This window comes from Hemicordylus capensis, chromosome 5 (assembly GCF_027244095.1).
Source record: "Hemicordylus capensis ecotype Gifberg chromosome 5, rHemCap1.1.pri, whole genome shotgun sequence".
Classification (NCBI taxonomy): Eukaryota; Metazoa; Chordata; class Lepidosauria; order Squamata; family Cordylidae; genus Hemicordylus; species Hemicordylus capensis.
The window spans coordinates 188,814,193-188,837,372 of record NC_069661.1 but is presented as its reverse complement, the minus strand read 5'-3'; the positions used below and the strand labels follow the sequence as shown (position 1 = coordinate 188,837,372).

General features: G+C 41.8%; 2 protein-coding genes across 3 annotated transcripts in view; both read right to left on the bottom strand.

Moving 5' to 3' along the window:
* The window catches only part of MYRFL (myelin regulatory factor like), a 79,481-nt gene extending 69,582 nt beyond the window's left edge, over window positions 1–9,899 (bottom strand). The window contains exon 1 of the mRNA XM_053256231.1: window positions 9,854–9,899. Coding sequence (XP_053112206.1) covers window positions 9,854–9,899 — 46 coding nt within the window. The remainder of the gene's footprint in view (window positions 1–9,853) is intronic.
* A 5,850-nt stretch (window positions 9,900–15,749) lies between these two features.
* Window positions 15,750–23,180, bottom strand: part of RAB3IP (RAB3A interacting protein) — a 46,177-nt gene continuing 38,746 nt past the window's right edge. Inside the window, exons 7-11 of one of the 2 annotated variants that reach the window (XM_053256587.1) lie at window positions 22,439–22,567; window positions 19,645–19,757; window positions 17,734–17,833; window positions 17,552–17,621; window positions 15,816–16,174 (exon numbers count right to left, since the gene is read on the bottom strand). In XM_053256587.1, the coding sequence (XP_053112562.1) occupies window positions 16,092–16,174; window positions 17,552–17,621; window positions 17,734–17,833; window positions 19,645–19,757; window positions 22,439–22,567 (495 nt within the window). In that variant the 3' untranslated portion in view covers window positions 15,816–16,091. Of the gene's footprint in view, window positions 16,175–17,551; window positions 17,622–17,733; window positions 17,834–19,644; window positions 19,758–22,438; window positions 22,568–23,180 lie in introns of both variants that reach the window. The other variant, XM_053256585.1, reaches the window with a different exon arrangement.

Genomic DNA, 23,180 nt, shown 5'->3' with positions numbered 1-23,180 from the left:
TGTTAATGCAGAACAGAAGAATAAAATGCAGCCAGAGGCAGTGTGGTGGGCAAATGGCAGGCAGACAGAGTCAAGGAACGTCCCCAGCAGCAGCAGCTCTCGCAAGCTACTCCGCTCCACTCCTCCTGCGTGCAGCAAGCAGGGAGGGAGGAACTGAGACAACCAGCATGGTGGGCATGTGTTCTCCGGCAGCCAATGGGAGCTCCCGCCCACCGGAGATCTCCGTAATGACCAAAAAAAAAAAAATCACAAAAAAAATTTTTTTCCCCAAAGGACTGGCAGGGGCCCTTTTGGCGCCCCCTCCCAAGTGGCGCCTGGGGCACGTGCCCCCCCTGCCCCCCCTATCGTTACGCCCCTGGCCTGATGTGGCCAGAAAAGTGGGATATACATGTTTTTATAAATAAAGAAAAATGCATAAATTATTTGCTCTGGACATCTCTTCACCACACACACACACACACACACACACACCATGACTTGAGCATTTACCCAGGATGACCTGTGCTTCTGGGGATGATCTTATTGCTACAGGTGAATAAAAGGTCCAAAGTGGCATGAGAAGAGAAAACTTTACACTAACAGACAATTTTCTTACAGGATTTATGGGAAAGCCACACTCTGCTGGAACTACTTCAAGAACTGTGGGAAACGTTAACCCTTACCATAAGCAGAAGTGAAAGACTAATCTCACCTCCTTCACATCTCTTGCAAAGATATCCCTTACTGAGGTTTTGTTCTCTCTCTCTCTCTCTCTCTCTCTCTCTAGTTTAAGAATTTAGACACACTGTGGCAGATGGGGAAAGCAGAGTAGGACGCAATGATACTGCATGAAAGTTTGTTGCTTTACTGTTTGCTAGTTTGTTTTGTCTGCTTAAAAATATATATATGTTTCTTATAACTTTTACATAAGCCACCTTGTGACATTTTTAGACAGAAAGACAGCCTAGAATTGTTTTATTTATTTAATTTTATTTTATTTCTATGTTTTAATCAGTAATGAATGAAATGTGCTATGGCAGAAACTCTGAACACACACACACTCACAGAGAGAGAGAGTGTAACTTCACATGCTGAAAATCCAGCTTTCAATACTACAATATTCAACTACATTCTTATAAACCTATTATAAACTTTTTAAACCTGTGGAATTGTTTCGAGTCATCTGCCTTGCTTCAGTCACCTCTCTGTCTTTCAGACAAACTATGTATGTATGTAAGTATGTATGTATATATCTCTCTGAGGCGTACCCGTCGCTAATCCCATGTGTAACAGCTCTCATGAGAGTTCACAAGCAAGCTGCTGGCTGGGAAAGAGGAAAGCAGCAGGGCTGGAGGCGAGGCAGAAGACAAAATGGCGGGGGGAGGGACAAAACAGCAGCGGCGGGCAGGGGAAGAAAATGGCGGGGGTGGGGGCAGGCGGGCAAAACTAGAGGTGCAGATGAACTGCGTCTGACCTAGCTAGTTTTATTTAAAGTAAGAAGGTTTACAGAACTCTCTGTCTATGTCCTCTCCTTTCGTCAGCTAGGCAGGAAGCGAGAATTGCCCTTAACTTGTTCCCAGTTCCTCTCAGAACACATAATTTATCGAACCTGCCTGCTGTGTCTCTTTTAATATTGCTACAGGAACCAGATCAGCCCTTATATGTAGGGTAGTCAGCCATGTCATTCAAGTCAAATAGTCATTCAGCCATGCTGAATGCTTTCTACATTTTTAAATATTATAAACCATTTCCCACCTTTGCATTTCCTTGAATTTCTTAACCAGATATGAAGAATGATGCACACAACTCTGAATTCACTTATAATGCAAAAGGCTTCAGGACTTTGTCCTTTCGTTGCTTAGTAACTAAAGGAGTCTAAATTAATCTTATTATTCTTAAATCAATGGAAGCAACACTAACTTTTCAAAACAATGCTCTGGCAAGATGAACCACTGAAACGAAAAGTGTTTTGAAGTTCCTAGAGAAAGGCTGATAGCTAGTGCAACTTTGTCAGTACACTGCTGTATATCTAGGAGATGTGAATTCAAGTCCCACCTGTGTCATTGATTCATTGAGTCCATTCTCATGACCGTTGGGATGGCAGGAGGGGAGGAAGGCTGCATAACCTCACCTTCCCCACAGACAGTTACCAAGACATTGCTGGGCGCAAAGATCATGTACCCAGTCTGCTGCTGCCCCAGGCAGTGCAGGGGTTGGGACGCATCATCGGAAATCCCTCAGTGCACCACGCAAGTGTGCAGTGCATTGTGGGGATCTCCCTGGTGACGGCCAGGAGCCACTTTGGTGCCAGTGCCGGCTGGGAGCAGCTGACACTCACACACAAGCAGTTCGCCCGAGTTAAGAGCACGCTGGTTAGCCCTTAACCTTGGCTAACTGGATAGCTTCATAGCCGGGTTTGCTGCCACGGTGGTGTCAGGATCTGCATGGATCCCAGTGGTTCTCACAGGCAGCCAAGCCCAAGTCTTGGCGGCCTTCCTCTGGTCTTGGCTGCTCATGAGAACAGCCTCATTGTCTCTTGCAGACCATCTCTATAATGGGGACAATAGCAATCTGCTTCACAGGCTATTTACAGGATAAAAACGTAAATAAAAGATCTGCTGATTACAAGTGCTATCGGTAGCAGAAGTACATGTTACCAACAAAATAGATGGCTAAAATTTCATTATTTACATAATTCATTATTTGTTTCTCTCTCAGCCTGTATTTTCATCCACATTAAGACAGTGTGTTCTCTTACAACAGCTGTTTAGGTGAGACTGTATTAATTCTTGGGAGCAAGTAGTTCACTACACACACACACACACACACACACCCCACTCACAAATGCCTACCTTGATAGCCATCCCCACACTATACTGACTAAGGGGTATGGGAAATGTTGTAACAGCTGTGAAATGTCTGTGGGCCCATCACTCCTTATCAGCCCCACATTTGAACAATATGAAATAGGTAGAGGTTTTTGTGCACAGGAATTTATTTATTTATTTAATACATTTCTATACTGCCCAAAATGGAAGTTCTCTGGGTGGTTTACAAAACAATAAAAGCAGCCAATAAAAGATTAAAACATTTCAACAATTAAAATTAAAAAGTTAAAACTATTAAAACACAATTAAAACAGTATCTAATGAAAAGCCTGGATGAACAAATGTGTCTTGACTGCCCTTTTAAAAGCTGTAAGAGATGGGGAGGCTCTTATCTGAGCAGGAAGTGTGTTCCAAAGCCTCAGGGCAGCAACGGAGAAAGCCCGTCCCCGAGTAGCCATCAGATGAGCTGGTGGCAACTGCAGAAGGAATGATGATTGCTTGGTTAATTACAGTAACTCCCAGTTACCAAAAGGGGGCAACTTTGCTGCAAAGGGTCACTATTATGATATGCAATGAACAAAGTGAAGCATCTCTTTCCAGAAGCAAAATACCTAGACTGGAGGAAGGCAATTTGCGTCAAACCTCAGAATTGGTTCCAGAAGTTCATTTCCTCCAGAGGAAGAAAGCCTTTGGATCCAACCCATTGTCTGTTCCTCAATATTATTTTCTTTGGATAATTAATGCATTCTAGAATCCCAAGGAAAAGTTAGAAAGTGTTAATTCTTTTCTTGGCCCTTTCTGCTTTCAGCTACCATGTTAAAATCCACCCTGAAAGCTGAAAACTAGCATAAAAGTCATTATTTGGCCAAACCACCATCTTCATTGAATAGCCCTATACTCCTAAGGCACATGCTCTGCATTCACACTCTTTCTAAAAGCCTTGGCACAAGTACTTATTTGAAGTGTTGACTCTAGCAAGAATGAAGGAAACAGTGTAAGTGAGCAACAGCTTTGGGCTGAAGTTGCCTGAAAGTAGATTGAAATCATTGGGGCCTATTGGGCTGAGGTGGACCTGAAATCACTCATACAAGGCTTCTCTCCAGGATCTTCCCTTGCAGATCAACAACATTGTGTAGATTTTTGTGCACACAATTAGATTAATCTTTATTTTCCAGGCAGCTACTGTCTACTATGGCAATGAACATCCAGAGATGGGGAGACTCTTATTTCAAGAGGGAGTGCATTTCCAAGTCTTAGGGCAGCAACAGAGAAGGCCCGTCCCTGTGTAACCACCAGATGAACTGGTGGCAACTGCAGACAGTTCTCTTCAGATGATCTCAATGGGCGGCGGGGCTCATGGCGAAGAAGAATTCTCCTAAATATCCAGGACTTAAGCCGTTTAGGGTTTTATAGGTTATAACCAGCACTTTGTATTTTGCCTGGAAACCTATTGGGAGCTAGTGTAGCTCTTTTAGTAAGCAGAGGCCATGTGTGTGCCAGCTTCATGCAGGGGCATCTGGGAGATGTCCCACCAGCATGTGGACTTAGCTGGGGGGAGCACCAGGATTACAGCAATGGTGGCGATTGGAGGAGCAAGTATGGACTTGCTCCCCTCCGTATTAAAGGTGCTATGTAAGCCCTTGATTTTAAAGGGAGTTGCCCATGATTCAGAAATTGAATCATGTTTCGGACACATCCCTAGTACAAAGGTAAGGCAGCCCCACAAAGAGGGCATTGCAGTAGTCAAGTCTGGAGGTTACCAGCATATGTACCACTGTTCTGAGGTCACTTATCTCAATAAACAGCCACAACTGGCGTATCAGCTGAAGCTGATAGAAAGTACTTCGGGCCACCACCTCTACTTGGTACACCAGGGAGAGGTTTGGATTCAGAAGCACTCCCAGACTCTGTGCCTCTTCCTTCTGGGAAAATGCGACTCCATACAAAACCAGCAGATTAAAATCATCTCCCGAGTTCCGATCCCGCACAATAAGTGCCTCCGTCTTATCTGGATTCGGTCTCAGTTTGTTATCCCTCAACCAGCCCATCTCCATCTCCAGGTAGACATTTAGGGAGGTTATGCTTTCTCATGATGATGCTGACATGGAGAAAGAGATTTGGGTGTCATCAGTGTGAATAAAACCCTACACCAAATCTCCTGATGAACTCTCCCAGCAGTTTCATGTAGATGTTAAAAAGCATTGGAGACAGTATGGAGCCCTTTACATTGCATGATAGAACAGCCTGACATGAGAAGAGCACTGGTTTCTTTATTATCTTTACTGTTACAATTTATGCATACTGGCCATAGTCCAGCAAGTCACTTTATGAGCACTAAAGGCAGAAAATCAATTGAAACAGAATAAGAAACTTGAAACAATTATTATTGGCTTGTCTTACATGGTGTGGGAGAATTGGGGCTTCTGCCATTGATGAGTTTCACCCTTCTCTAATCAGCTGGGCTCACAGCAAGCATTTCTGAAACTGTCACTGTTTCTGGATCCTCAAGCTACCATGGAAGCCAGCGTGGTATCCAGCAACACTACCTGGAGGTTTTACAGACAGGGCTTTCCCCCAAAATCCAATCTTGATTGGAGTGTGCCAGTCCACATATTCGCTGGATGGATTTAATTAGACTTCCCTGCAGGCTATCAGGGACCAGAACTGATAGGACTTTGATTCTCCCTGAATGGAGGCTGCGAATTCTGGCTTAGCCCGAGTTATGTCCGTTGTTAAAAATTCATCTATTTCCAGCAGATTTGCAAATTTTGAAAAAAAAACACCCTGCTTTCTCCAAAGTTGTTGGTGGAAGTTGTTGATGGAGGCAAAGCAGATTCGCTCTTCAGATACCCCGAGGCATAGAGCCATGTGTGAAAAACCTCCCAATAAGACAGCTGTGGCCTTCTCTCAGATTTAGCTCTAGCAATCAATCACTTGTACCTTTATCACTTCAAGGATAGACGTTTGCAATGCACTGCTCAGTGAGGCTGCCTTTGATGATGGTTTGGAAGCTTCTGCTGCTACAGGAAGGATACGACCAGCCTCTTGATTTTATTTATGTATTATTTTATCTGTCTCTTTTCCATCATGGAGTTTAAGACCATGAGCAACATGGAATTCCCAGGCAATTACACATCCTGGCCCTGACCAAACCTAAACTTGTGTATCTTCAGCAAGGTGACTGTTTCATGTGACCTCAGATCATGCTCTAGGACTCACATAGTGGGGGGAGGCTGCATATCAAAGAACACATCAAGACTAGCAGTTCCACCATCTGTACTTGCTCCTTCTTGCCTTCTGGCCTCACTGCTTTCATATTCTATCACCATCTCTAGGTACACTCTCTTAAGTCTACCATCTTTGTACCAAATTATTTCATTCATTCAGTTTATATACCACCCTTCCTAAAGTAGCTCAGCGCGGTTTACTTTAAAATCACACACACACACACACACACACACACACACACACACACACACGCAATTAAAATATAAAAAAGATTTAAACCAGATTAAAATTAAAAGTAGATATAATTAAAAGCCAGGCTAAAAGGTGGTGTCTTGAAGGCCTCCAAAGAAGATAATCCTCTAATCCCCTGCTAACTGAGCAAAGAGGCACCTTTTAAAAGTGGTGATTCTCTTTATTTAGCAGGGGAGAGTAACTGGCCCTGTCCAACCCCCAGCACAGTAGCTCCAGTGACTGTTGCTGGTGTCTATCTTGTGTTTCTTTTTAGATTGTGAGCCCTTTGGGGACAGGGATCCATCCTATTTATGTATTATTTCTCTGTGTAAACTGCCCTGAGCCATTTTTGGAAGGGAAGTATAGAAACTGAATAAATAATAAAATAATAATGTTGGCAAAGGTGTGCAGAAAGGTATTCTAACCAGCGTTCCCTCTAACAAAGATTCACAGACATTGTTGACAACAACTCCCATAATCCCCAGCCAAAGGCCACTGCAGCTGGGGATGCTGGGAGTTGTAGTGAATGACACCTGGGAATCCCTGTTAGAGGGAACAGTGATTCTAACCTCAGAAGTGGCCAATGCTCTATACAAGAAATATAAAGATTTAATTTTTATTTGGCAGCTAGTGACAGGTTTTATAAGGGCTTTATGCTTTTACCATGGGTGTTAACCATCCCAAGCTTTTTGAGATGAAAGGGCTACAGACTGGATTTAATTCTCTATTAATATGCAGGGAAACGTTCACATGGCCATTTGGGGAAGGTAGAAGGGAAGGAGCACTCTGCTAACTGGGCAAAGAGACACCACTTTAACATGGTGATTCTCTTTATTTAGCAGGGGGAGAGTGAGTGGCCTTATCTACCCCCAGCACAGTACTCCCAGTGACTGTTGCTGGTGTCTGTCTGCTTCTTTTTAGACTGTGAGTCCTTTGAGGACAGGGATCGGTCTTATTTATTTACTTATTATTTCTCTATGTAAACTGCTTTGGAAACTTTTATTGAAAAGCGGTATATAAATAATTGTTGTACCTCATGACTCCCAGATGACTAGAACCTCTGTTTGGGTTGACAAATCCTGCACGCAGACAACAACTGAGGCAGCAGCCATCTGCAGAGCAGAAATCAAGAACTGAGCCCACCAAGTATCAGAAATGTCAGTAGATGCATCGTGCATCATGCTGTCAGTAGACTGGCAACTCTCAGTACATTGTCGGCTGCCCTCTGATTGGCCATGAAGTGGCAGGAGGTGGGACCTGCCCTGATGAAGATGTTCCAAGCAACAGGAGCATAGAGTGTTCTGTGCAGAGCACCCTGGGCCCTGCTCTTTTAACCCCATTAAAATTAACTGGAAGGGGGCACTGTACTGTCCAATTTGCCTCAGGCCCTGCACCCTGCCTGGGCTCTTGAGGACAGCCCTGTGGCACATTCACAAATGGAATAGCTATGTAAAATAGATACATTGTGTCTATTTTATTGTTGGGAGCCACCCCAAGCAGTAGTGTACTGGAGGGGTGGGGTATGTATGTATTAATATATAGATATAAATATATATTGTAATGTAAGTAATAAATAAATGTAAATAATACATTTATTTATTGAATGTAAATAGATAGATAGATAGATAGATAGATAGATAGATAGATAGATAGAGCATGCAAGCAAGCAAGCAACCCTGAAAACAGAGGGCCCCATTCAGGGTCAAAGAGAATCACCCCTGATTTGACCCAAATCGATTTGGGTGATTCAAGCACCATTTAGAGGTCCATTTGGTTGGGAAAATGGGCCTGAAAATACTGCTTTTTTCCGGGGATAACTGGTCTACCAATTAGGGTTGGCTGGTAGACCAGTCCTCCACTCCACCTTGGAGGACTGGTCTACTGGATATTCAATTCAAGCTTGAATCAGCCAAACCAGCTGTTTTCGACAAATCATTTTGATGATTCTGTGATCCAATTCAAGCTCAAATCGAATTGCAGAATCTGATTCATGTGGACCCCTAGTAAGAAGGCTCTGCTGTTGTCCTACCTTGGTTTAGAACAGAGTAGAGTATCTAGGTTACAGAGATTTGGGAAGGCTGGGTTGGTGGAATTCCCGTGGCTCCAAATGAGCTTAAATAGCTGGGTTTACTGCCGCCTACCTTGAAATGAACGGTTGTGGAAACAGTCCCATTTTCTCAAAATAGTAGCCCATATAGATCCATGCTAAGCTGGGTATTTTTCAGCAACAGAGTTTGCATTAACTTCATTCCAATGATTAAAATGAGCCAGTTTCCTTAGAACACCACCTGTACAGTCCAAATCCAGAACCAGCCCAGACATGCATGAATAGCACCTGATCTGTCATTTGAGCGCTGACACCCTGCAGATTGTGTAAATTCCAGTGGGGGGAAAACTGTGCTTGATAGAATATGAAATGCACTTCCTGCGATCCTCAAAGAACTGATCATAAAACTGCTTGATGGGCATCTCCTGTTATAGTACTTGTTTTGCAACAATTTCTTAGATGAATGTATACATGTAAATATTGGACTTCCATTATATACAAGAATATTCTCTCTCTCTCTCTTTCTCTCTCCAAGTTAAACAATGAACAAAATTTCATATTTATTTTATTTTATTAATTTAATTTTATACCACCCTTCCAAAATGGCTCAGGGCAGTTTACGATTAAAACACACCACTAAAACAGGAAAAAGCTAAAACAAATTAAAAAACAATATAACAATTAACAATTTAAAACATTTTTTTAGGGGACAATTTTAATCGCAGCAGCAAAATATTAGCTGCCAGGTAGCAGAAACACATTAAAATTGTCCCCTATCTATTTGTGGCATGTCAAGTTAAAATGTGGGATCTGACTAATACATCAATTTCATTCTATATTATTAGATTTCAGAAAGCTGTTTTGCTGAATGGAAGTAACAAAACATTCATTGAGAATTTAAGGGCTAGATCTGAAGTGGCACTCATGCTGCTGCAGGAGTGGAAGCCCTTTTCCCCACCCTCATCACTACAGCCTCCAGAGTCACTGGGGGGAAATCTTGGCAGCTAAGGGACCCTCAGCAACAATGCGAGATGCAGCAAAGGTGGTTGCAGCGGGAGGCAGAAATTAAAAGTAAACAGGTTGATATAGGAAAGAGCTTTGTGCAGGTGGAGTGCTAGCATGGATGCCACCCAGTTGTTCATTTAAATGTTTTTATATGCAACCGAACAATTTTTTAGAAGAAAACCTTTCATGAAGTGTTGATTCTCTCAAATTGGCAATCTTGGGCCAATTCTTCATGTGAAGCTACAACCATGTGTGTGTGTGTGTGTGTGTGTGTGTGTGTGTGTGTGTGTGAGAGAGAGAGAGAGAGAGAGAGAGAGAGAGAGTTTTCTAAGGAGTGCACTTTATCTCCTATTTTTCCTCCCATTCACACAAGTGGCTCTACCACACATTTGCAGCCATTTCAAGACCAAGACAGTTGAGTTTTGATTCCATTTGAATTCAACTTTGGGTGCTTGAGAGTAAGGGGCAATGAGAGTCACTGGGACATATACAAAATGAAACCACCACATTCTTTCTTTCACCACCACATTCTTACCTTCAAAGAACTGTTGTAGGGCTTCATTTTCATCCACCACATCCATGGATAAGAAGCAGGGGAAATCAGCTCTCACAGAAACTTGGGAGAGTTTAGTCTTAGTTCATGCTTTTTCAGATGGCTGCAAATATGTCCAAAATTCCATTGTCTCATCATTCCAGTGAAACACCAGCTATATGCGACAGAGAACTCAGCACTTGAGATCTAGGGCCAGTAGCTTATTTGAAAAGCTTCTACCTGGGGGAAAAATCCTACCACATCATTAGGAGAAAATGACACAGCATATCCCCGCTCTTACTACAGCTGCAGTACACAGTGGAAAATGCTCTCTTCCTTGTTTTAAGGACCTTTACCCTCGAACTCGGTGTATGCAACATACGTGCAATTAAGAAAGCAACAAAGGTTACTTATCTCGTTATCGTCCTTCACCTTTCTGTGTTTATATGTAACTGGGTAAATGCTATGTATATGGAAGATGCAATTTAAAACACACACCAATGGATTAAAAAGGCAGCTGCTACGCTAAGTGCCAATCAGTGTTGATATGCTGATCTCATAGGCATTTTACAAAGCAACATACTGCTCTGTTAAAATGGACAATGGGAGGATAGCAGAAAGAGGGTTTAATTACTGTTTTGTTGCTAGATAGTTTCACCTTTTAAGTTCGTAATTGTTTCTTGATTCACCTTCATGGTGGGAATTATGAAATGCCCTAAACTGAAGAGTGTTTTTTTTTTAATATTGCCATACAGACGGGAACTCAGAACGAGAACCAGCTTAGCACAAAGCACACCTGAACAGTTGTCTGGGAAAGCCCAGGAAAGAGGAAAAGGAGGAAATGTCATGGCAGAATGCCTTCTGAAAGTGATAAGAAAGAGAGGTAGTCATCCACCATTACAGGAGCATGACCATAGCCTACCTCTACAAAGGTGTTGCGTTTTGTCATCATTTAGCAGAGCACCAAAGAAGCTACCACTCCAGTAACAGAGTGCAGAGTTTAGTTGTTGCAGCTATTTTGAGTAAAACTCATGGAGATCGCTGTAGAGTCTAAACTAAATTGATTTATTGGTGAAGTAAATTTGAGATAGGGAAGGCCTATCCTATCAGCTACATAATGAAGAGGGAGGGAGAGGTTTCCATCTTCTCTCTAGGAGGAAAGGAAGAGTTCTGACTCACTACAGGAAGTACCTGAGGAGTCAAAGCAGGGGTTAAAGAGAGTAGAAGAAAGCAGGGACAGGTAAGGAGACACTCACTAGCTACCTCTGCTTCCAATGCCCCTAGTGGTCATTAGGATAGTTGGTGCAAAAGGTCGATGCACTGGAACTCCATCTCCATCAAAAAGAATGTTATTGAGAAATTGGTGTACCAGGCAGAAGACAAACAGACCAGGAGAGGAAAGCATACTTCACCACATAAGCTGGAGAGTGGCGGAAAGTGGCACCATTTCATCTCAGTATAGAAATGCCCAAGACAAGTTCTGTATTTTGCTTGGAAGGGAGCAATTTTTATAATAAATACATAATGTTTATTTATAATAAATTGAGCTCCTGCAAGTACTGCAGAAAGCAGCCAGAGTTCTTCACAAGCCATCAGAATATTTCATTAGGAGCAGAACAAGCATTTTTACCAAGTAAGCCTTTGGGGATGGAAGGGAGTGTTTTTACAAGGGAAGGAGTTTAATATGCTACAATTTAATATGCTACAGGAGGCCTATACAACTTCTGAAGTACTAAGCCAAATGCAGCCCACACCAGCTGCATATTATAGCCTGTCAGGAGGTTGATCTTGTTCTTGCTGTGTATATAGGACTGCCAAAAGTCGTGGGCTGTCAAGTAGCTGGCAAACCCTAGTACTTATCTGATGGGCTGCATTTGACTTAATGGCCTTAAGAGGCCTTGTAGAAGCCTGTGCGCTCTCTCCCCGCCCCTCTGTGTGTGTGTGTGTGTGTTTCAGGGTTGGCTATATTTTCAAACACACATTCTAATGGTGTGCGTTGAGGTGGGGAATCAGTGCACGTCCTTGCTCTTTGAGCCCCTACTAACAGACACAGAAGCAGGGCATATCTAGGATGGGGCAGGCAGGGCACGTGAATGGGGGGGGGCGCCATTTCTTAAAATTAAAAAGCCTGCCGAAAAGAAAATTGCCACCGCACATGCTCAAATGGGCTCTGTGAGGCCCTAGGCCATACCAGGCCTCACAGAGGCCATTTGAGCATGCGTTGTGGCCATTTTGTTTTCAGCTGCCATTTTTTTAAGAAAAAAAAATTAAAATGGCCACCGCACATGCTCAAATGGTCCCTGTGAGGCCCTAGAGGCCAGCAGGGGGGAGGGGAAACCTTTGCAGACACCCCCCCCACAGCCTTTAGGAAGCCCCCCCAAAGGGGTTACAGGTTTGTTTGTTTTAAGTCAATGTAAGTCACTGTACACATATTCAGATATGTGACTTGTATGTGACCTTCAGACTTGTATTTTTCAGCTGATATTATGGTAAAGTTATCTAAAGATGGGTGTCAGATGTTTGGACAGGGGATGCAATTTCAATGCTTGCCCTAGGCGCTATTTCCCCTAGATACGCCTCTGCACAGAAGCTATTTTCATGAGCAGCGGAAAACCAAGCTATGGAAGCTCAGCACAGTTTCCGCTGTGCATGAGAACTGCTGGGAGCCATGCAGCTCCCAGCGGCAGCATGCCCTCTAAAGTAACCCACTGCTTAACCTGGGTTTTGGGTGCGAGTGTGCCCAAAACCCAGGTGTATCGATCATGTGTCAATCGCAGCTGCTTGCAGCCATAGCTGGCACACTCACGGGTGGGGGGGATAATGCACTGCACACTCACACGGTGCATTGTTGGGGCTCTGGGGGCTCCGCTTCCCTGCACCAGACCCCCGGAGCTGCCGGGCGAGCCACAGGCAGCCCACAGGAGAGCCGCCACTCTCCATGACAATGCCTCTCCTGAGTTTCAGTCCAAAGAAGGCTGAAAATCCACTCTCCCCCCAGACATCCTTTCACACGGCTCGTGAGAAGAAACTTTGACTGAAACTCAGGAGAGGCATTGCCATGTTTCCTTCAAAGGTTTCTTTCCTGTCGTTCACTGGTCATGCAGAGCCCTCCCATTTTTCTTCAAAGCTGAGCTTCTGTTGCATTTCCCAAGGACTCAAAGTGCAACATGATGTACTAAGGAAAGTGCAACATTGCCCTGGATGGCACAGCCACCGCTATTCAGTTTTACTACAAGGAAGTAGAAGGCAAAAGAAGTTGCGGAAACTTATTGGATCTTTTTGGAATGTTAATTAGTCAGGGATCACAGCTTCCCTACTAACCTGCCATTATCTCACAATGATGTCCATATTTTAAAAACTTTTTAGGAAGGCAGTGCACTCCCACATAGCACACACACTCATCTAGCAATTTTTAAAGTCGCAAAACTAGAGAGACTATGCTCTCCCCATCTCTCTCCAAGATCTGACATTTTAGGAGACTTTTATTTGGCTTAAAAAACAATGAAAAAAGGTCTTGGAAGCATCATGCTCCTGCCCTACCTACAACCTAAGCACACAGTTTCCAGCTCTTGGGTGAGGCGAGGAGACACAAGAGAAGCCCAGCTATGCAAAGCATATATTATGCTGGGGGTTTGGAGGACTGTGGCACAAAGACCCACCTGTGGCACAGCCATGGCTATAATCAAGTGTACAGAAAACTCTTGGCAGTGCATAGCTTTTAGAGCACACATTCTGCCTCTTAAGTATAAGGTAGGTAAAAGAAAAGGTTATTAACCACCAATCATGTCTGAATTTCTCGTTTCATTCTGAATATGGCATCAATGTGGAGCTGAGAAAAATGTGCTGTCACAGCTTCTCCCCTAAAATAGTTTTGCTGCTGGAGTAGAACACCGAGAGCTGACTGTTGCTTCAACATTGCTTAAAATTGTAAATGTTACATTCAACAGAGGTTAAATCCTCCCAACATTTATTGTCCTCATAGCTCAAGACGTATTTATTTAGACTGTTCTGCCCTATCCTCAACTATTCATAACATATTAATACAGAAAAGGTAACCCCAGTGAACAAAAAAAGCAAAATTATTAAAACACATTTTCCATTTATCTTGTCAAGGCAGGTCATAACACCACCTTCCCGGGAAATGCTTCTAGCAAATCCTTGTGAGCCAGGAGAACACTATGGAGGCACTCTCAACAGCAGATGCCAGTTGTGGGATAGATAAAATATCCTATACAGAGCCAAAGAAGCTGCCCCACACACAGAGGGCATCAAGTACAGAGTTGCTTTCCCACCAAGAGACTCTGATTTCCATTGGCAAACATGTTTTGTAGGCGTGTATATGGGGTTGGAAGTGATCGTTGGAAGCAAAACAAAACACAAAACCCAGATCTTCCTGTGCAGAACAGCTTTCATGCAGTCACTTTTTAAAGCTGCCACCATGTAGCCATTCCTGTTGATTAAGGAGCAGTGAACACAAACCAGTGCTGTATCACACATTTTACTGCAGCAGTTCATTGTTCCGTGACCTTAGTTTGCATACTCAGGACTGATAATGACAAGACATGTATGATTGGATAACCAATTACAATAACCTGCAATGAGGTACTTACAATTAGATGCGGGTACCCCCTCTGTGGGTCAGCCTCGTAAGAAGGACTGCCCACATCAGGGTGAAGGACTGAGTGTCGATTCAGCCCAGCACCAAGTCTGGATGTCACCACAACCGCGAGGCTTTACCCCACTAAGGGGAAGCCAACCAGCCCCCACCCCACCCAGGCTGGATAACACTGAGTGGTTGACACCAGCCAGCCTCCGAGTAGGGGCAGCTCCCAGCCCAAGGGCCGCAAAATCTGCAAGGGATCCCCCTTTTGCTAAGTGGGGTATGCCCTGGTTTGCATTAGAATGAGACACTACATGTATGACCACTAGAAGATAGTCCCCTTATGGGATGGGGCCGCTCTGGGAAAAGCATCTGTAGGCAGAAGATTCCAAGTTCCCTCCAGGTCATCTCCTGAGAGAGACTCCTGCCTGCAACATTGGAGAAACCACTGCCAATCTGTTTAGACAATACTGAGCTAGATGGACCAATGGTCTGACTCTGTATAAGGCAGCTCCCTATGTGAGCATAAATTAGACCATCTGAAGCTACCATAATACTGCCTATCTGTCATGATCATCATGCAATCAAGACTGAACAAAAAGCATCATCTGGCCACTAGCAGAATGGCTATGACAACACCTGGCTCCTAGTATTCTCTTAAATGTGTTCAATGGCTGCATCTTGGCTAACAGCTAACAGCCTATGAAGAGAAAATTTGAGAAGTGAAAGTTATTCTCCAGCTTATTTGCCAGAGAACCATATTCCCTTTAAAATGTTGAATGGTTGGCAGAGACTACGTCCAATCTTTGCAGAACTTGCATTGTATGCATGAGTTTTTATTTAAGCCATGGAAGAAAATAAAATGGGTGTGCAGAGCACCACTCTTTGGTAGTTCATATGGAGAAAAAGGAAAAATATACAAACAGAATGGGAGAAAAAGATTTTAAGGTAGATATAGAAGGTGAACTACTGTCAAGACAAAAATGTGAAAACTTAATATCTGCTTCTCAGCATGTGTCACTTCGATAAAGAATGTATGGCTCATCAGTGATCAGATGTTAGATACTTATATAGCTATGCCTATACTATCACAAAAGCTGAATCCCCCACATAAACTAGTTTGGAGAATTTAGTGCAGAATATTAAAAAAAGAAGAAGAAGCCCTAGCTGTCATTTGCTTAAGCTTCAAGCACTGCATCACTGATAGTAATGAATAGAATGAAGTAATGAAAAGAAATTTTCCACAGAATGCACACACCACCATATAATGTTTTTGTTAAAATTTCAGATATCACAGGATTCAGATTTGAGCTAATTTTTATTGAACTGAAACCCTACTCGCCAGAGAACAAAAATGAACACAAATCTGGAATAGCATTTATTTAAACTGCATTTCTCAACTGTAAATTACAAACCACTAATACACGTAAAAATCTTCTTGCCTTTGTTTTAAACGGAGCTATGCTGCTGTTCACCCATACATAAGGTCATTTCATTGAACTACAAGAGTACATAGTGCAATTTGCACAAAAGGAGAAACCTTGGACCCTCTTTGAAATAAATATCAAGTGACAAGCATTTTCAACCATTCTGAAGATATGTACACTTATGGAAGTTCATGCGAGCACTCAAGTATAGAAGTTACAGCTCTTCCTTGTAGTATCCAAGTTTTGCTAATGACATCTCTTTCCTTAGTTGCATAACCTCCCAGAACATCTGATCCACTGCAAAAGAGAAAAAAGGGTTTTGAAACAAAATCTGTTTTATTAAAAACTCCTAGAATTGTGTTATTTAAAAACAACATTCCTTACTAGCAAGGTAAAAGAAAAGAAAAATATTCATTTCCACCATGCTCCCTCCCCAAACATTTAACACAATGTCAGCTAGATACAGGCATTCCAGAAAGCACTGTTAATTTACTTTATAAGAGTCAAGTCAAAGATACATTATGAGTCTGAAACCACAGCTTTTCAAAAAAGATAGCTTTGAGTTTTCAGACGTAATTCCATTTATTAAAAATAAAGCAATGAACAGTATCAAAAAGGGCTTTGCTGTTGTTCGTTGCTGAGGGAGGAGATTCCGACATCTCTCTCACTTGACTCAGCTACAGCTATTTGGATCATATTAAGAATGATAAATAATATTTATTTTACCTATTCATTACTGTGTCTGCAATTTTTGCACTATTTAAAGTTGTCTCTCTCAAAAAAAGCTGTAATTGCCAATAGTCACATTTCTGGTTTGGAGGCATATGGGGCGAGATATCCCTCCATTTTTAATTCTCTTTCAACTTTTCAGTTTAAAAAGAAATTAGTAAAAGCAAAGTGTGTGATCCCAAACCAGAACAGTTTTTCAGTACATTTTTTTTCCTTATTTCATTCCAAGACAACAAAACACAGATCCTTGATATTTATACTCAAGTAACAAAAATTAACCCAATCTAGGAATTGTGCATTCGCTTCTGAAATGTATTATGAATGGAAACTCATCAATCAACTGCATGTTTAGTTAGTTCTGGCAGCAGACTGAAGACACGACACCACTCTTACATTATTTAGTTTGTCTAGGACTAAACTGTATCTTCCTTATTCACCAAGCTTTGGCACTTCATGCACTGGTCCTTGCCCAAGAGCTCATGAAACAGCACTAATACATTCTCTCCTTCTGCTCACAGTTCTTTGGAGACCAAGAACTTAAAAATGAACTGCAGAGGTTGTACAGGGTACTTCTCAAGAGTTGGCTTGCAATTGTATTAATCTCTGTTTACAGAAATCCAAAACCCTAAGGTGACTATTGCTAACCAAGACTAATTCTTCTTGCCAGCTTTATACCGCTTCTCCACATACCTGAAGCAAAATAGGTAACATAAGAGATTGTCTCAGAGGCCGATATTACAGCACTACACAGTTGCCACCCCAAGTTCTCAAGTCAAATGTCATGGAGCTACAGTTCCAAAATTTATTGCCAATAAAAATAAAATGGGCAGTCCGGGAGGCCATGAAAATCTCAGACCTATTGACAGAGATTCTTTCAGCAATAAAACTTACCAGCACTACTTTTTAAAGTTATTTACATGTTTACTGGAACAAACCTTCACTTACCATCTTGCTGCTTTACAAGCCCCTGCTGAATATACCGGATGTATGTAAAGAAGTTACATACAGATGTGATCTAGATACAAACACAAAGAACATACAAGCTTTAATTCAATATGCTGAATTATACATATCACACAATATGAATTGTGAGCTCAGGATCAGAGCACTGGGAAGCCGATACTTACCCTGTACCTACAAAAAGGAGAAATGTAGTAATAGTTGCTTGAATCCCCCAACTTGATTCTATGCTTGCATGTTTTACTTTGTCCACTGAGAGCACATTTCCTGCATTAACAGAAGAGTTTTTAGAATAGTTTTTATTAATTTAACCCACATAAAAATTAAGATATACATTATGGGCCAATTCACATAATTAAAATAATCTCTGGAATGTATTAATTCCTAGATTTCCACAGTGTGTGTACCTTCGACTTCCAGTCATACATAGTAGAGAAAAATCAGCGATGCCAGGTTGGCATGACACCAGTCTTACGTGCAAACTCTGGCTGTTGATCCCATGTAGACACCATGCCAACCTGACATCACCAGTTTCCTCCAGGTTTGCACAATCAGGAGTGCACATGTCACAGGAATCTAGGATTTAAATGGTTACCAGAGATCAATTTAATCATGTGAACAGACCCTATTTATAATTAACCAAAGAGTGTACTATCTGATTTTGTAGCACTCTTTGCAGACACTTTTCTAAATTACAAGCTACTGTGGTTTACACTGACCATGCTGTTTATTGCTTCTAAAAAATTTCTTTAAAGCCCTTAAGGGAGCACCTCCACTGTAAGTGATCTCTCTGTCATGTATCTCTTTCATTTAATGTATTTCAGATGGGTTAAAAGTATCCTTGGACAAGGAGGATAAGAACTGCCCACATCCAGGGATCCAAGTCATGACCATGATTTAAGAGCAGTTGAAATGACTGCTTTTAGATGTTGTGAAGGATGTATATATAGATATAGATACACACACACACACCTCTCTACCTACCTACCTCAAACTCTAAAGAAAATCAATATTATACTCAGTTTGTACAACCCTTTGTAAAACTGTAGGAATCACAGACAAAACTTTTACCATATTACCATTGTACATTGCCACCAAAAAAAGGACTGCTGCCTATTTTTTTTAATGTTTTAAATAGCTTTGAAGATCTAGAAAGAAAATCTCTTTTAAAAACAGAAGTGGCCCAGACATGCATGATTTAAAATTATGGAGACTAATGATCCTTCACCTTCCAGATCAAGGTAACGACCCTACACTACTCTCATCTTAGCTACCCTGTGCTGGAAAATGCTTCTTGGAAGAGAATCCAAAGCAAACACCTACACATGGGGAGGTTTGGTTAGGAATGTAAATGCTTTGTGGTATTGTTGACAGAAGAATAAAGGGTGTAATTGGGGTGGAAGGAAGATTTCATTCTTGTGTGCCTCCAAAAATGGTAACGTGATTATGTGCAGCAGGGAGGGCAGGGGAAAAGACAGAAAGACAGGAGAATGTCTGCTATGCCTCACTACTGGTGGTCCAATGTCCTGCCACTCTAGAGGTTGTTGACCCATCAAATCAAGCAGAGTCCACCAGCCAACTATTGTGGCTTGCCAAATGCTTGGCAACAGTTTTGGCAGTCCCAGGCAGATAAGTAGTTCCGATTAAGGAATTGCACTTTACCCAAGTTAATGCCATCCAGCAAATTCTTGCCTAAACTAGAATATGAAACTAGATAGCACAAACCAATTGGGACTATTTTAAAATAGGTAATTATTACTTCCATTTATATTCTGCCTTTTCTCCAAGGAACTCAGGGAAATGTACAAGTTTGCATCCAACCCAACCTATGTACTACTGCTGTCATGCTATGTACAGTGGCTGTCCCTGCCTTTGCTACAAGTCAACTGTGGCTACATGGCTCTGCCATGGGAAGGGAATGAGGCTCTCAATGGCCTCCCTGTGCAGCATTCCTAAGGGATTTCCAAGCAAATGCAAATCTACGCCAGCCATTTTGAAGAAGACCAGTAATTAACCCCATATGTTGAGAAAGAGTTCTATGTTTCTTATATTATGGGATTCCTGCAGTTCAAACATACTTTGGTCCTCCACATTCAACTGCAGATGCTTTTACAAATCGAACAGGCTGCAGACCAACGGGTTCAATGCTTAATGTATTGTTTTCCACAGACTCCAGGACAGCAGATGCCAACTGAAAATGGACAACAAAGAAGTGAAAAGTAGTTTTGACCACAGCTCAGCCTTCTTATGGGTAGAAACAGAGCACATTGCCCACATTCTCTCTCTCTCTCTCTCTCTCTCTCTCTCAATAACAAAATTATACATACATATACATAGAATATCAGGATTACAAACCAGAAAATAGGATTATGCCCCCAGCTTGTGTTAGTATTTTTGGGATCAGTACAGATGTGGCATCAAAAAATAATTATTATTATGTGCATATGCTAACTGCTGCCATGTTAGGTATATCCAAATACTGGGAAAATCAAACCATGTCGAAGGATAACTGATAAAAGAAAGACTTATGCTGGCCTTGGGCCGAAATAAACAAATACATACATACATGATAAAAGAAAAACAGGTTGCTTACCTGTAACTTATGACTGACCATCAAGGTGATCCATTGTCAGTCATGAGAAATGGGTTACTGTGCCTGCACAGGGACCTTCTGGATGGATTAATTAGCTCCTCTCTAGGGCCCCTCACTGCAATGCATGTGCTCAGTGCCGGCCTTACTCAGCAGGCACAGTAATCCATTTCTCATGACGACAACAGATCACTTCCAGATCTTACGGCATATCACAATCTCAGAAAAGCTAACCCATATTATTCGGCCCTGTTCAAACCAGACTACAAATAATGCTTTTTATGTAATTTGGTCAGATTTTATTCTTTACACTAATCAGGAAAATTATGCTTGGTTTCCTACCTTAGACAATTTTAAAGTTTGGATCAATTGATGAATTGGGGTTTGTTGTATTAGGTTCTGCTGTTTGTGTTTGGATCAATGTTGTTTAGTGTTGTAAAATTGTTTTTATAAAGGGATTTTTAAAAATTTATATATATATATATATATATATATATATATATATATATATATATATATATGAATATGAGAGAGAGAACATTATACTTAATTAAAAAACACTGTGTAGCGCAGATAAGACAACAGAACCTGGGAAGACTGGTTCAAATCTGTGCACAGCTATGAACCCACAGAGGCTTTTGTCAGACCATGCTCTCTCTCAACCTTAATCTACCTCCTTCTCCCACCCTGTCTGTAGTATGGAGATGACAGTATTGGCCTACATCACAGCACTGTTGTAAGGATCAGCAACATGAGGTTATGAACACTTTGAAAAATATTTTTTTTAGAAAAATCACACCTGCAGCAAGAAAATTGATACAAAAAATATAAGACTCTCAGGAGAATCCTAACATATTTGTTAGTGACAGGAAAAGGCCACTGAACTGGCATGCAGCACTAAGAGCTTGCTTGGGGTGAGAGAGGGTAGAACTCTCCCAGTTATGCCTGCTGCAAGTCTTCAAGCAGAAATCTAGACCTGATGGACAGGGAGGACAGGCAACTCTTGCCCATCAGGATTCCACCTCCCTTGCAGGGTCTCCTGATTTCAAGTGCATGTGCCTGAAGCTTGGCTATTGAGACAAGAATAGGGATTCAGTTAGTGTACTGCCCATCCTTAGTAGTAAGTTACTACTCCAATAACTGATGAAACATAATGGAATATTTGGATTCCTTGGAGCAATACTACTGGTACAACAGAGGCAGCAGCAGCAATATTACAGCTTGAAAACAGTGTATTGTTCTTGAACTATTATCATTACTAATTTATCTACACAAAAATTTAGGCTGGGATTCAGAGTACTGTGTAGGACCTACATGCACACATGATTTTTATGTCCCCTTTTCAACTGCAACCACTTGCATTCTCCCCACCCTCACAAAAAACCCCATCTCTTCCAAAGGCTGAGGAACATCATGCAATTCATGGGAAAGCAGCAACAGGGGCTCAAAATGAGCCCCTCGTGGCGCAGTGGTAAAACTGCCGCCCTGTAACCAGAAGGTTACAAGTTCGATCCTGACCAGGGGCTCAAGGTTGACTCAGCCTTCCATCCTTCCGAGGTCGGTAAAATGAGTACCCAGAATGTTGGGGGCAATATGCTAAATCATTGTAAACCGCTTAGAGAGCTCCGGCTATAAAGCGGTATATAAATGTAAGTGCTATTGCTATTGCTAACAGCCCTCACCATACATATGGGGAAGTGCATCCATGCATGCACAATGGATTGTCTGGATCCTAGTCCATTATATCAAGGGGGTAATCCATAAGTTTTATGAATACAACCTTAACATTGTGCAGGGATATATACCTATAATTCAACAAGGAGGAGACAAATGTCCCAGGGCCCTGAGGGAGGTGGGCCCACTAGCTGGGCAACAGTTTACTTTCACTTTCCCCCTCCCACCTCTGACTCAGTGGCATACTGCTTGCTCCTGATTAGTTGCTCCTGTGCATGACTGGAGGACTTCTCTCAACTTCAAGCCAAGATATACATGTTAAAAAGTGTTTCTGAGCCAGGAAAGAGGGTGAGTGAAAGTGTTCGCATATGTGGGAAGTGTATTATTTGATTTGCAAAGAAGTGAAAGAAAGGGTGTGCCAATAATGCTTTGTTTTTCAGCATATTCTTACAATCTTCCTGCAGCAAAGATTTGGATGGGAGCATATCTTTGGCAGGGGGCCCAGAGGCCCATCCTCACTTTCACCGAAGGCTCACTCTAACCTTGCTAAGCCCCTGACGTTATGTAATTTGTTCTAACAACAACTATACAGTGTTTCAAAACATTACCTCACTTTTTGAGAATGTTAAACATGGAAAGATATCTTCCTGATATATTTTATCCAGGAAAGGGCATGTCCTGTCCATTGTGGGTTCATCCTTCCAGGATCTGAATTCATTATACAGAGCTAGATCAGCCTAACACAAAGACACAACATTTAAAGTCTAGCATTCATACTTCATAACGTTCATGCAATACAGACAACACCCAATGTATCTTCATATAGAACAACTGTATTTTAGTAACTATGGTAAATGGACACAATCTAGCCAGTGTGAAGAACGTTTCAATCTCCATTTATATGCACATGCTTAACTCTTTCATTAAAATAAATGAACTTTGGCTGGATTGTGCAATCCAGCCAAAGCTGGATTGAAAAGAAACTCTTTACACAAGAGCTACTTGAGTTGTACAGTAACTCCAATTTTTCACTATACTTGGGTCTAGCATTGTTATATACAACTAGGGCCTTTGCCAACTTCTAACCTTTCACTTAGGTCTTGACACACATCCTATAGGGACCTATTTAAATAAATGTGCAAATAACGTTTTATAGCCCTGGTTATCTTTTTTGAGCATGCAGAGGGAAGAAATATTGAGCACACAGGTCAGAGTTTAATCTTCAAAATTCACAATGATAGGAAGTATTAAACCTCTTAGTTAGCTTATTTGATGCAGCCTAGGGGAAATCAGCCATGAAGCAGCCCCAATTAGCTTAAACCCCAAAGATCTATAGATATTTTACTGTGT